Source organism: Phoca vitulina, unplaced genomic scaffold, assembly GCF_004348235.1.
Source record: "Phoca vitulina isolate PV1807 unplaced genomic scaffold, GSC_HSeal_1.0 scaffold3, whole genome shotgun sequence".
NCBI lineage: Eukaryota > Metazoa > Chordata > Mammalia > Carnivora > Phocidae > Phoca > Phoca vitulina.
The window spans coordinates 78,949,720-78,964,886 of record NW_022589706.1 but is presented as its reverse complement, the minus strand read 5'-3'; the positions used below and the strand labels follow the sequence as shown (position 1 = coordinate 78,964,886).

The 15,167-nt window shown below is 39.1% G+C and overlaps 1 protein-coding gene across 6 annotated transcripts in view; it reads left to right on the top strand.

Moving 5' to 3' along the window:
* Positions 1 to 15,167, top strand: part of UBE2D3 (ubiquitin conjugating enzyme E2 D3) — a 74,541-nt gene that overhangs the window by 34,728 nt on the left and 24,646 nt on the right. Inside the window, exons 1-2 of one of the 6 annotated variants that reach the window (XM_032400913.1) lie at positions 9,688 to 9,778; positions 11,082 to 11,236. In XM_032400913.1, the coding sequence (XP_032256804.1) occupies positions 11,213 to 11,236 (24 nt within the window). In that variant the 5' untranslated portion in view covers positions 9,688 to 9,778; positions 11,082 to 11,212. The other 5 variants (XM_032400916.1, XM_032400912.1, XM_032400911.1 and 2 more) reach the window with 5 other exon arrangements.

Here is a 15,167-nt window from a genome sequence, read left to right as displayed (position 1 = left end):
CATGGGTGAACCAATCTGGCACTAAAAAAGAAAAGAAGGGGGTCCCAGAGCCGACCTAAACCATACAGTAACATCTAAGGTTAAATATACAGATTCCTTGGCCACCAATCTCCAACTTTCTAAAGCTTTTATCTGACCACTCAATATGATTTTACCCTCAGTCCAATTATTCCTGCTCTGCTTGAGTTCTTGCCCTAAATTACAGGAAATAATAAATTCCTGTTACTTGAAGGTAGGAGAATTTCTCGCTAACAAAACAGAAAGGTAGGATGCCTCATTCTGATGGGCAGAGATCATTCCTGCTGTATCAACTGGAAATTCTAAGGAGTATTTTCTCATAGTAACATGAAACACAGAGAGGTTGGATTTAGAGAATAGCCCTTTGTGGGCTGACCTGGAGACTGAATTACTTTCCCATTAGATATTATGTTTTTAGCTCCAGAACAGGAATGAACCTTAAAATTCACCTAAGCCCTTCCCCCCCCTTTACTTTAACTTTAGAGTCAAGTTACTTATCTGTCCTACCTGCCTACCATTTCTTGACTCTACTCAGAGTCACGAAGTCAAGACTCAACCAATATGACTTTAGGTATGTGACAAAAAGGTTTTTTATAACCTCTACATCAGTGTTTCTCAAACTAGAATCTTTGAATTCTTTACCAGATTTTTTCCCATTTTGTGATTTATTTCATTAATCCCTAATACAATCATAGTCTAAATCACCATAATTGCCACCTATAACTAAATACTGCCATGTGATTCCAGAACCTGTGTTGTGTTTAGGTTTATGATCTTGTTGGTACTGTGTAATAGCACTCTCTTAGGCAAATGAGAAAAGAAATAGATAATAAACACTTCTTTCTGGCCATGTGAAAGCCAAATAACATCAGTGAAAGAATGAACAAAGGTCTCTTAAAGGTTTAGTAAAGAAAACTGGTCATCATATATGGAACACAACCAGTTAGTACAGACATTCCAAATTTAGAAGAACCTAAATTGTGGCAGTTAGTTCTGTATTTACGTTTCAAGAGGCAATTTGTAAAAAGTAAAAAAACTTAAGTAGCACGCAGGTTACACACAGATATTAATTTTATTAGTTTATATTTTTCTACATTTTATAAACTTTAGTTTTAAGGTTCTTCAAGAGGTAAGAGCATAAAGAGTTAATACCAAGTATTAGGTCTTAACCTATTTTTATTACAATGTTATAGCTTATTGGAATGTTTTTTATACATGATTTTATTATAATATTCTAATAAAAATAACTGGAGGATACTCAGAAAAATTTTTAACGTAAACTCCACCCAGTAAATACACTAAACATACTATGGTCCTTAGTGCAAGTACTGCAACTATTCTAGGTCTTTCTCACAATCACATCTCAACTATTCAACAGCATCCCAAGTGGTCTCTTTGCTTCTAGTCTCCACCCTAACACACACTTCAGTTACATCTTCCATACTGCTATCACATAGTTATCTTCTTGTGATTAAAGTCTGGTCAAGACTTTATGTTAAAATTCAATTCTCCCATCCCATACCCTTCAGAATAAAATCTGAACTCATTACCATGGCATGTTAAGGCCCTCAATATATCCAGCCTTGTCTTTCAACTGTTTCGTCTCTTCTCATTCATTCTTTCCTCTGCCCTCCTCTACTCCCCAACTGCAAGCCAAAGTACTTGCCAAACCTGTGGTTTCCAAAACTTACCAGGTCAAGTTCTCTAAGTCTTTGCGTTGTTCCCTCTGCCTAGGAAGCTTCCTCCTTTCCCCCGCCCCCCCCCCAGCTATGCCTTTCTTTCATTTCTTTAAAGACAGCTCTCTTCCATATAGAAACTTGCCCTGAGCATCCCCAGCTAAATTAAGTACCTTAATATTACTCTATGCATGCATTTATGTCATCACATTACTGTGATTGTCTGATCCTTAATGGTCTTCCCAATTAAAAGACGTTCTTCAAGGTGACATCTGGGTCTTTCATTTATGTATCTTCAGCATCTAGCTCAATGCCTTGCATATAAAAGGCATTCAATATATTTTTTTAGGAAGATGGGTGTAATTATATCAATAGGTCTCTATTACATTAACATTCTTCAGCCTAAACCTTCACTTAGGGAGAAACTTCCCTTGGCCTAGTTAGACGCAAATATCACTGACTGACAAACTGTAGGAGTCTCTTGATTCTGCCTCAACCTACATCAAAAGCAGTCCCATATTATAAATGGATGTTTTTAAAAGCCGTAAATAAGGAGGCTTTTTTGGAAGGCAGAATGCACTATCATATGTGAACAATGTTATCGTGACTAAATTTCAAGTTAACAAGTATAGAAATGGCACTCAAATTGTGTAAAACTGAACCACCATAATGGTGGTAGCCTGAATTCTATGCTCAAGGGTAGATCTTCTAGTGCTTGAGCAAAGAGGGGGAAGAAAAAAAATATCCTCCTTATTCCTTGTTTCCTTAAGAATAGTTTTGCCTTTGACATTTTTCTTCCCGCTTCTTCCTGCACGCCTTTCCGTGTAGTCTCCAATGTCCTTACCTTTTGTCCCTAATTATAGCCCTATACAAGCCAGGAGTAGGAATTAAGCCTTATCCCTAAAATGCTCCAGGGTAATCCCCTTCTCTCCATTATTGCAGAATAGAAAGAAGGAAAATAAGGAAAAGTTAAATTCACAAAAATCTGTGACTATCTAATTATATCTTAAATCCCAGGGGGTTTTGTTGAAAGTATTCTCGGAGAGTTGAATTTCAAGTATTGTAGCACCCAAGATTCTCCATTTTTGTACGGGTCTTTTTGTAAGGTGGAGAACCTGTATCATACTGTTCTCTTACCAAGTATATATAGGGTAAAGACCAATCTCATTATTAATCGTTAACTTTTGGGATTTAATATGCTTTGATGATGGGATATCTCTGAAACTGTCACACTTCTTCAACACCAAATAAGTCAAATTCGTTAAGGTTTTTTTAGATGTAGTGAAATGTTTCTTAGTTTCATTCTTTTAGTGCCATGTGTTAAAATTACTGCTTTCATGCAGTGAAAAAAATCAACAGGTACCAAATACTGTGTATCAAAAACTGGCACAGTGAGTTAGGCATCTGACTGTTGGTTTAGGCTCAGGTCATGATCTCAGGTCCTGAGGTTAAGCCCCACATGGGCTCTACAATCACCATGGAGTCTGCTTAAAACTCGTTCTCCCTCTCCTCCTGCCCCTCCCCCCTTTATTAGAGCGTATACACTCTAATAAATAAATACTGAAAAAAAAAACCAAAGTCTCACATAGTGCCTCCATTTACTTAGATACTATATAGATCAGATCCTTCAGAACCACTATGTACAGCATTCCCATCACTCCTAACTTACAATTTTTTAATAAAAGAATTTATTAATTTACTAAAGAATTCTCACATAGATATATTTAAATAATCAAATTCACTATTGGTAAAACAATGATCCATTTCTGGTCTAAATCACAATATGTTTCCTTTCGACTTTTTTACATTGTTATTGAAGCAACAAAGATTATATCTATTGTTGGAAAGTAATATTAATTCAAAGTATTTATTTTTTAGTTAAGTACTGATAAAGTTAATTTGTATACTGGGATCCACAAAACTGAGGCCACCTCAGTGGCCAGGCCCGCGTCATAAACCTAAACGTAAATCAGCCAGAGCTTATGGAAAACACCTGCCAGGGAAACCTAGCATACACCAATCACAATCCTTCAACTCAACTTTAGCTAGCTTACCTTACCCTAGAACACAGGACCTGTTAGCCTTACAAGGAAATCCCTGACCTCCTAGCCAATCCTACTGCTACCATCTTACTGCTTCTAATGCTCTGTACAACTGGCTCCTGTCCAAAATCCCCTGAAAAGAGTGTTCTACTGTTTGTTAGGTAGTATGCTCCCCCAATAGATGGATTGTTTCCCTTCAATAAAAGACATCAAACTTGTTACTACATTGTTTTTCTCATTTGACACTACCTAATCCTCAAAATCCTTATCTAGATGATTTATCCATGATTTTCAACCTAACTTGATTTCATTTGAAATTTTAAAGAAAAGTTTTTATCTGTTTAGACTATTTGTATTTGGATGTATTCTATTTCTGGCCATACTCTCGAACTTTTATTTTCAAGGAAAATACAGTGCTACTTAAAATTAATTTTAATCACTATGTTTTATTCATTAAATAAGATTGGTGAAAATACCCCCAAATTAAAAACTAACTAGGCGCCTGTGTGGCTCAGTCGTTAACCATCTGCCTTCGGCTCAGGTCATGATCCCGGGGTCCTGGGATCGAGCCCCGCATCGGGCTCCCTGCTCAGCGGGAAGCCTGCTTCTCCCTCTCCCATTCCCCCCGCTTGTGTTCTCTCTCTCGCTGTGTCTCTCTGTCAAATAAATAAACAAAATCTTTAAAAAAAAAAAAAAAAACCTAACTGATAGCAAAGGCTTACTATTGTATTAAAATCTAATCTGGATTAATTATACTGTTTGTATTGAAGGAAAAACCTACTGCTGGCTGTAAATTTTTCATTTTACAAGGATGCTGTATCTCATTTATCATCAGTAATCTGAGAATGTTGAGATATTGAAAATATTTAGTAATAAGCTTCAGGTTGATTTCACATTTGGTTCTAATTAACTTTTTTTTTTAAAACTCTGAGATAATTCACATACCATAAAATTCTTTCAAAGTGTGCAATTCAGGGGGTTTTAGTGTATCTGTAGAGTTCTGCAACCATCACCATTATCTCAATGTAGCACATTTCACCATCTCCCCCCAAAAGACCCCATACTCATTTAGCAATCACTTCCCATTCTCCCTGCCCCTATCCCTGGCAGCCAGTCATCTCCTTTCTGTCTCTATGGATTTGCCTATTCTAGCCATTTCCTATAAATGGAATGAAACATGTGGCCTTTGTGTCTGGGTTTTTTCACTTAGAATATTTTCAAGCTTCAAGATACATGTATCAGTATTTCATATTTTCTTATTAACTAATACTATTCCATCATATGGATATATCACATTTTATTTATCCATTTATCAGCTGATGGACATTTAGTTCTTTCCACTTTTTAGCTATTATGAATGTTACTCTGAACATTCATGTATACAGGTTTTTATGGGAAAATGCTCAAATTTATTTTTAGCTCAAACATTTGTGCATGGTTCATTATGTACCAAAAGCCATCTTAATGTAAGGTCAAAATGATGTTCTTAGCATAAATACAGTTCCCTAAACCACATTAACTTGTCTTGATCATAAAATGAGATTCTAAACTGGTAAAGTATAGAGAAGGGATAATTTAACTTTTATGCAAACAATATGAAATAACATTTGGTTGACCTGGGTTCTAAATTACCTATTCCAAGCAGCATATGTAAGCATAGATTCTGGACCACAGCATTTACAATTTAATTAAACTAATAAAATGGCATACAGTGTGTTAGAGCCAGTATCCTAGCAAGCCAGTATCCTTAGCAAGTTATAAAATTCCATGACAAAGTTACAAAGATCTGACAATACGGACTCCATAAACCTAAGTATATGTATCAATCTATGTTAACTGTATTTATTCACAAGTACATTTTAATTAACCCCAGTACTAAGGTTTTTATAATTATGTGGCTTTGCTGATACGTTCACATTACATTAGGACTTTGACACACTTTCATTAGTTATTTATTACTTACTTCATTGCCACTTTTATACTAATCTTCTTGATTCTTTATATTTTTCTTGTGTTTTACATCAATTCACGCAACATCTGATCTACCATAACTAGAAAGTTTTTGAGACTTTAATATTCACTAAGAAGGATTTTTTAAAGCTCATCTTTTCAACATTTTTGTATCTGTATTAATTTTTGAATGTCAATGTTTTTTCATATATAAAACCTTTTTAGCCCTTTGTAAGACTGTAATATAAAAAACATGTCTTTCCTTTTTATCAGATAGAGACATTTCAACCACTGTAATTCAAATAGTCAAATTAATGAAAGTCAATTTTAACCTTATATGCAACTGTAAAGTGAGTTCTAACACTAGATATGTAAATAGTGTTTTAAATTTTCAGCTAACCCTAGGCTGCCCTAAAGCATCAAAATGCTTCTAGGTCATGTTCCTTTTAATTTTACCCCTAACAAAATTGAGTAAAATTGTTAAGTTTGCTAGTGTAACTACAAGCAAATAAATAAAAGGTGTAATCAACCAATAAATTCACTTCAGTGCCAAATAAAAAATTGGGATTACACAATCACTTGTCTCCAGGCATATATAATCTAGACTTTCATATATTAGCATTTATTTATATGTCATCATTTCTTGTATACAATCTTGACAGTGGCCAACATAAAAATATAGTGGCACCATTATAAAACAGGTTTAATTTCAGATGAGAAAGTATGTCTGTAGGGCAGGGAAAGGCATAAGTGGATTTTTCTAAGCAAAACTCCATTGCAACAAAAATCTCTGCAAAACAATTTTCCAGCCCCAAATGGTCACCCACTTATTTAAAGGTGGTGTTGGATCTTATAAGCAATATTGCTGCAAAGGAAGAATTTAAAAAATTCCTTTCAGTCACTGGGTGCAATTCTACTTGGAATACTAAGAAATGCATAAATAATTGAGGCAGCAAATATATACTTGTTGCACTATTAGGCAAATTAATATTGGCTATTAGTCAAAGGACTAAAAAATCATCAAACAGCTTACTGGTTGAGTGTGAGCTTTGAGATCATACTGCCTAGGTTTAAATCCTGACTCTACCAGTTAATAATTTTAAGATCTTGAGTGTTTCATCTATGTAATGGAGATTTGATAAGATAATGAATTAAAAGACCCCACACATAGTACTTCAAATAATAATTATTAACACTTATTAAGAAATTTATACAGTATTTTAATTTAATCTTTGGCTATTATTTTCATTTTGCAGTTCTTCCACCACATCTTATTTGCAAAGGCATGTAATAAATAAGAATGATATAGTAAAACATAAGTTACCAGAACGCTTGGGAAATAAGTCATCTGGATAGGAAAGTTTTCCATAGGGTATGATTATAGATATAGTTTAAAAAATAAATAAATAAAATCAATGAATTGGATACAACTATTTCCTAATACTGTTATGTACTTCCACGCATTCTTAATGAGAGTATACTGGTAGTAATTAAACTTTTTTTTAATGAATCACTACTGTTACAGATATAAATTATAACTACGTTAATATTTCACAATCCCCTCAAGGCTTACTAAGAGGAATAAGCCCACTAGACTTTACCTAAAATTTTTTATCATGAAGTTCATGGATAGAATCCAGGGAGTATGTGAACTTGGATGGGAGAAAAAAAAATACATCTTTATTTTTACTAATCTCTAACTGAAATTTAGCATTTCCTTCAATTTTGAATGTAAGCAACAAACAGCTATACCTATGTCTGTATCACCACTAGGAATGAGATACTTTGTATCACATTATAACTATTGCTATGAATTTTATTTTATACATTTAGAAACATTCTTAGAAGAGTCCATGGCTTCATCAGACTGCCAAAGTGGTCTGTGGCACAAAAGTTAAAAACTCTGACCTCAAATTTGTCCCAGTCTGCTGTGCATTGTTAATTAAGAGCATTAACATGTTCCATTATACTCTTCATACTGAAGCTTGTTTAGATTAGGGTAATACAAATTGGCTTATCTGGGACTTTTCTTTATGGACCTCCTGGATATGGTGAGTTCCCTTTGGGTAGGGAGCAATGTTTCCTACCACTCTTGTATAACTTCTGAAAGAACAAAACAGAGGGAAAAATAAGCCAAACGAAATGAGATTCAGAGGACACTGAAAGTAGAAATATAAAACATCCTACTCTCCTACTTTCTAAACTAGAAGACAATATGAAACCACTGGTTAAATACCCTGAAGTTAACTGCATGGGTTCAAATTCTACTTCTGCCATTTATTAGCTATGTGACCCTGGGATCAGTAACTTAATCTCCCTGTGCATCAATTTCTTTATTTGTAAAAGGAGTTAATATGCACAGTACCTGACACATGACAACTGTTGCATAAACATTACCTATATTTATGATTATTTTTACACATGTTTCACATTATGGCCAGTTAATGTCTGACTGGTTACATTAATAACTTATGTTTACACAGCACTGCGGTCTACAGTACCCTTTTACATACATTATGACATCTGAACCATACCACAGCCCTGTGAAAAAGGACAGCTCTTATTATGTATAGTTCAGTGTTGGAAAAAACTAAGATGGTAACAACACGGTATCACCCAAATGAGATCAGAGCAAGAACTCAAACTTGTATTTCATCCTCTGCCCCAACTGCCTAATTCTGTTTCTACTATATTAGACCGGTTAAAACAGAGAACAAAGATTATTTTGGAAGAAGGGAAATAGGCTATGTGATGAGCACTTTAGTGCTCTGCTACTCACAGGGTTGTCTTCTGACCAGAATAATCTGTATCACTTCGGAGTTTGTTAAAACTGTAGACTCTCATGCTCCACCAAGGCTTACTAAATCAAAATCTGCATTCTGAACAAAATCCTTAGGTGACTCACATAGATACTAGCTTGAGAAGCACCGTTTCACTAATTGCTCTATGACACTCATTCTGGCCACTTAAACAGTATACATTAGCCCATTCATCACAGACCTATTTTAGTTATTAGGTAATACTTTATTGTAACAAGAACTTGATGTTTTCTTTTTTCTTTTTAAATATATTTTAAAAACAAGTTTATATTTCTATTTAATTCTTTAAAATACCCACTTCGTTAGGTTAGAAAGGAATGTTAGAAAACTTTAAACAAGTCAGCGCTTACCTTTATTCCTTTTAAAAATTAATGTCGCACTACCCCTTGCCTGAAGGATACACAGAGAGCAAAACCACCCTCTCCATATTTTACATCCGGCAGATTAAAACAGGCCAATTCCATCCTTCTATTTCTGCCCCGCCCGGATATTTCAGTTAAGTAACAAGTTTTTCTGACCCAAAACTCTGATCTCTTGAGTTCTGCAACTCTGTGGATCTAGAAATTGAAAGAAAGAGGAGGAAAGTTTTTAAGCCTATTCCCGTTATCTCAATCTTGGCGGATGGGGCGAGGCAAATAAATAGCCCGCCCCTATCTCCCCATCCTCCTTGTTAATTCATAGTTGAATTTGATTTCTAGCCTGCTGTAATTCTAGGAAGGGCTATATGGGCCCACTCTTTTCAACATTGACCCTCTAGGTCTGAAATGCACTATATTTCAGCACGTGAGAGCGCTGATCAGCGGTCCGCTGGGTTCTACTTAAAATGACTGTTCCCATTTTGAGGGGTGCCTGCTCCCACTGGTTAACCAGCCCACCGGGCAGGCGAGTAAATACCGCTCACCTGCTTAACCGAAAACTTCAAAACCCCGGATCAACCAGGACTAAAGGCATCTAGTAATTAGACCGTGGTACCTCCCACCGCACATTCCTGATTGGGCGCGTGAAAGACGGATGTGTCGGCGCGCGCTCTAACCAGTCCGGGGAATTCCATTTCCTCTCCCTCCCACCAGTATAAGCATTCAGGGGCGGTGCTTCCAGGAGACGGCCCGCCCCAACTCGAGCCGGTGCCTATTGCATCTCGCGAGAATTTGTGGGTTTGGGGGGCGGGCCCCCATCAGGAAGAGCGCACAAAACTGCCCTTAAGTCATTGCAGAGCTATAGCTCCTGTTAGCCAGCCACGAGGTTCTCGCGAGATCCGCCGCCTCAATACCAAGTGAGGAAATTGGGGGACGCTGCTGGGAGGGGCGTGGGTCTCGACCGCGCAGCTGCCGCTTCCATTACCTTCCTCCCATGGTCTTCTTCCGGTTCTCGATGCTTCTCTGAATCTGAGGGTTTCCGCCGCTCGTCTACCCTTCCCCCCAGCCCATGACCCGCCTCCGGCCCCCGCCCTCCCAGTCCAATCTCCGATCTGTTTAGTAAGAAGGTGCTGTTCCGAAAAAGAAGGAAAAGGGGGTAGCACAGATAAACTCGGCCCTGGACGTAGGAAGTAAACCGTTCCCCTTCACCCTTAGATTCGTCCTGTGCTCGCGACGGCGGCGTTGGCGGACTGATACGCGGCGGTGAAGAGGCAGGAGGAGGGGGGAGGGGCGGAGCGTGGCAGCTGGCAGTAGTTCCGTCAGAGCGGACATCTTGTGGCTGTGTCGTGCGCGTGAGCCCCGTAGGGCCGGGGAGGCACCAGCTGCCGCGCGGGGAGGAGGCCGAGGCCGCAGCTTGAGGGAGGCCCCGGCCCCTCTGTACGCGTGGGTGTGGACGGCTAGGGGAAGGGAAGGGAGGCCGGCCCACTGGCCGGCCGGGTAAGAGGGGAAATACAGGCCTGGGGTGGCTTGAGTGACCAGCCTGTTGGGTGGGGTAGGGTGGGAAGGTTGGGGAAGCCAGGGCCTCTCCTGTTTAAGGGGGTGGGGGAATGGGCGCGTCCTCGCGCCTGAGCCGGAGCCTCAGGGGCAGCACGGGCGCGTGGTGGCGGTGGCTGGGCGGGCGCGTGCGGGAGCGCGCTGGAAGGCGGAGTGTACGGTGGCGTCAGGGGCCGACACAGAATAGCTGTAGCTGCGGGGACAGCAACACACATCAAGTCTTTCCTCTATTATTTCCTTCTCCTCCCTGGCCGCACCTTTGAGCAGAAACCGAAAGAAGCCCGGCGTCAGTCCGGAGTCTCCTGTTTCCCCCTCCCCCCTAGCCTTTCTTTGCCCTAGTGACGCCGGCATAGCGCCGACTAGGCCCCGGCTCCTCCTCTGCTGGGCTCCGGACCCTGCCCCGCACCCACCCCTTTCTCCTACGCCTCTTCCTCTCCCACCCGGGTCTCTTCCTTTCGAGAGGCCGGGAAGTCAAACTTGTAGCCGCCCCTCCGCTCTTCCCGTCACCCTCGCCTCCTCTTCGGGCCGAAGCACGGCATAGAGGCTGTTGGTGGCTTTGCCACGCCACCCCACCCACCCCGGATCGCGACCGTTTTAAGGGACCTGGATTCATCAGGGTCTCTCCGGGGCCTGTACGAGTGCTGATCTGCTCCGTTTTTGCAAAAGGCGCCTGTGTCTGGCAGAGCCGGTGTGAGACGAAGAGACAATCCTTCCCTGCCGCCCGGATAATCAAGAGTTTTGGCCGGACCTTTGAGCACACACCGAGAGAGTGAGGAGCCAGACGAAAAGCACAGACTATGGCGCTGAAACGGATTAATAAGGTAACCCGTGGGGCTGAAGGGAATGGGGTCGTGGGAGGAAAGGAAGGCTTAGTCTCGGAGGAAAGCGTGGGGGTGGGGAGGAAGTATAATTACGAAAACGTCTCTCCTTGGGTCACTTCTGTTGGGGGATGGGAAACGCAGATGTACTTTAAAGAAATGAGGTTTAAAGCTAGAAACAGAACACTTGTGGCGAATGAGGTGTATCTTATGTTTCGGTGGAATCGGTGCAAATTAGGGTTGGGGGAGAGTGACTTCAGGCGCTTTGGTTCTGCTTCTAAAAGAAGAGTTCTTGTTTAAGGGTCAGAATTGCCGAGAGACGCTCCCGCAGATGTCATGGCGCTTCCTATTCTCGGTGCTTAAAAACTTCAGTTGTAAGAGAAAGGCTCTTGGGTTTTCTAGGGGGAAGAATCATAAGAAACTCATAGGGGAGAAGATCATTGAAATCTGGCGGGTCCCGAATAATTGGGGGTCGGTGTAGAAGTCTCTTGGCGGCTGAAATGTAGTGAATGAGCCTAGTCAAAACTTCATCGACTCTGGGCAGGTTACACAAGAGTAAGTGGGGTTGGGAGGAGATGGGCTGACACTATGTTACTACTTTCTATGTTTTGTAGTTAGAGAGTTCTCACCCGAAGCTATTTATCAGAGGGACACTGGGAACTGATGTAAAAGGCTTCTGGAAGCTCCCTTCTTTTGGGGGGAAGGGGGGACTAGGGGTGTGATGGCAGTAAGGGAAGGTTCGGTGTACCTATTTTTGCCTCAGCTCATTTAATAACACTCTCGGAGAAGATTGTTTCGCTACTTAAAACGTGGTTTGATATAAACTATCGATAGAAGTTGAAAAAATAGGATTTCTCGAGGCTCGGGATGAGGGGGTAAGCGGAACCTCCACCTCCGGTGGTTTAGTCTCATTTTCTTGCTCTAACTTTATCCCGCATTTTAAGATGGCGGCTGCTTTAACTGGTTCAGGGTTTTTCCGGCATCTCCTTTCGTAATAATATGAAATAATATTCTTTGTTAAATGTTAGCTTTGACATCAGATTGTACACAGCTCTTAAGACAACCTGCTCAAGACTTTACATTCAAACTCTGAGACTGTATTTCCCTTTTTTGTAACTTGTGTTACGTGTGGTGTGTTTGGTTCTTGCACAATCGAGGAGGGTGGAGTATTTACAGCTAACTTGAAAAAAATGTCATGGAATAAATTCAGCCTTACTAAAACTAGAAGACAGAGGAGGTTGTGGGTTAGTAACTTCGGTTTGGATGGGTTACTTTTTTTTAAGGGGGCTCTACGTGGAAGGAATGGCAAGGACTTGGCTTTACTAAGTAGACCTGATGCTGCCTAATTTTATTTAATACGTGTAACTTTGGAGTTTATTTGACCAAACGTATTATGAAAGATGATGGTTCAGATCTTCACGCAATGTATTAAGGCTGAAATCTTGAATTTTGATTTAGTCCATCATTGCATTGTCATTGTGAGTTTATGTGAAATATAAACTTAAATCTTTGTTTTTGAGAGAATAGAAAAGGAAAGGAAAAAATTTTTAGGAGTTAAGATTTAAAGTAAAAAGGATTAAGCATCTCTGACCACTTCTAAGGCCAGCAATACATTGGAGAAGCACAGTCCTATTTTACAGCATAGTTAATACAAAGAATATAACATTCAATACGAATCAAAATCTTTTATATATGAGAATTAGTTCAGGTTACTAAGATGTGGAATAATTTCAAATCCATAGGTTTTTATGTGTGTGGAACAGAACACTTTAAAGGAAGGTCTCATTGATTTTTTTTCTTTTACAGGTGATACCCAACTCCTGTGACACCACTTACTGATTTAAAAGCTCTAGAGAGGCAATATAATTAAGAATGTGAACTTTGGGGTAAAAATACTCCAGTTAGAGTTCTAGGAGTGGACAAGTTATTTGTATGCCTCTCTCAAATGAATACTTGTTATGTATGAACAATAGTTGAGTGCCTAGTATGTTCTAGACACCAGGGATGCAGCAGTGGGCAAAACTAGGTTTCTAGATTTTGTTTATTTTAGGATTAAAGAGGTTAATGTGTGGCTTTGAACAGGCCCCTAGCACATGGCACTCAGATTATTATTACTGCTATTTAATATCACTGTTTTTAATCCTCAGAAACTTTAATTAAAGAACTTCCCTGGTTTAGTATTTTCATTAATACCAGATTGTCTTCTGTTGTAAATATTTTGAAAGTATGTGTAATACAGAAACTGGATATAATAGTTTCCAAATTGGAAGAAACAGTGTTTATGTGGGACTGTTAATTCAACCTATAGAAAGTTTTTGAAAGGCACAGGGCTTGGTATTTAGCTGTTAGTGTCAGAATCACAGGATGAAACTTGAAGAAAAACAAAACAAAAAATCCAAGATCCAAACAGAATTTTAGTGAGTAGACAGGTAATGGGAAATGGCTCGTTTAGGGACCTCTGTTCTAGAAATACGAGCTCAAGTAGGCATTGATGTTAGTATGGTATTTCTTGTGTCATGTATCTCTTTGTTTTGAATTTACTGTCTGAAGCCCCCAAATTCCAAACATTAAGATGTTCGTATTCCTTGTTGATACTTTATTGAAATGCTTATCATTGGGATATTTTTAGCCATTAGTAGTCATCTGGTCAAGCCTTTGGATTTGTTTTTTCCTAAAGCTACGTTGCAGTATTCTGAGTATTTCTTAGACCAGGCAGCCTTATCAAATAATCTTACTTGGTTTTCTACTATATTATTTATTTAATAAGCTGTAGTATGGTTTTATAGGGCTATTTATTAAACAACAAGAATCAAAAATGGGAACTCCCAAGTTGATTAGTGGTGTTTGAGGACCGTAGACAATTTTACTACTCCTCTTAAACAGAATAACTATAGTGCTTGTATTTTGGGGAAGTTTAAAAAGAACTTTACATAAAATATGTGAGCCGAGCCTAGAAGATTAATGTTTTGAGTGTTTGCAATGTGTCAGAACTATTTGAGACACCTGTATTAACTCATTTAATATTAAACAACTCAAGGAAGTAGGTACAATTAAATTGTTACCCCATTTCAAGATTAGAAACCTGAGGCACAGAAAGGTCAAAAAACACCCAGAGTTATTCCATGGCAGAATTGGGATTTGAACCTGCACAGTCTGGCTCCACAGTGTGTCTTAACTGTTCTGTCATCCTTTAGGTTTTTGGTAATCAAAAAGGTTTTCTTTTGCATTATTGTACTGCTAATAATAGTTAGGACTTAGCATTTACTATGTACCAAGCACTGTTCCTAAGCCCTTTATAAGAATCAACTCATTAATCCTCACAACAGTTCTCTTGAGATAGATGCTCTTTACCATTCAATATTATACATAAGGAAACAGGCACAGAGAGGTTAAGTTCCTTGTCTAGTCACACGGCTAGTTAAGTGACTAAGAGATCAGATAGTCTATCTCAAGAGCTTAAGTTCTTAAACTCCATGTGTTCTGCTATTCTGAACCATTTCGATTTCTGTTCTATCAAATGAATGAATGTTACTTGGTCTTGCTACCTGAGATAAGCTATTGCTCTCCTTTCCCAGTTCACATTTAAATAATTGGGATTTGACTTTACTCTTACTCTCAGGTTATAGCTAACTTTGTAAACTAAGCCCTTAGTTCACTAACCTAAGTTTTGAAAGCAGGAGTGAGTTTCTTTTTGATTAGTCTCTTCAAGGACTATGGGAACTACCAGGTGCCAACTAATTGCTAGGGGTATCTTAAAATACACTTATCCCCAAAGAGCCTGTAGGCTGGATACATGGTTTTGCAGGGGTTTCTTTAAGACCCTCAAGGTGCTTCTGTAGCCAGCTAAATTTGTGGGATGGTTGTGTGACTCATGGATGCTAATCACGGTGACCTTGGTGTTTAATTTTATTAAGAGTGACTTACTTTAACATTG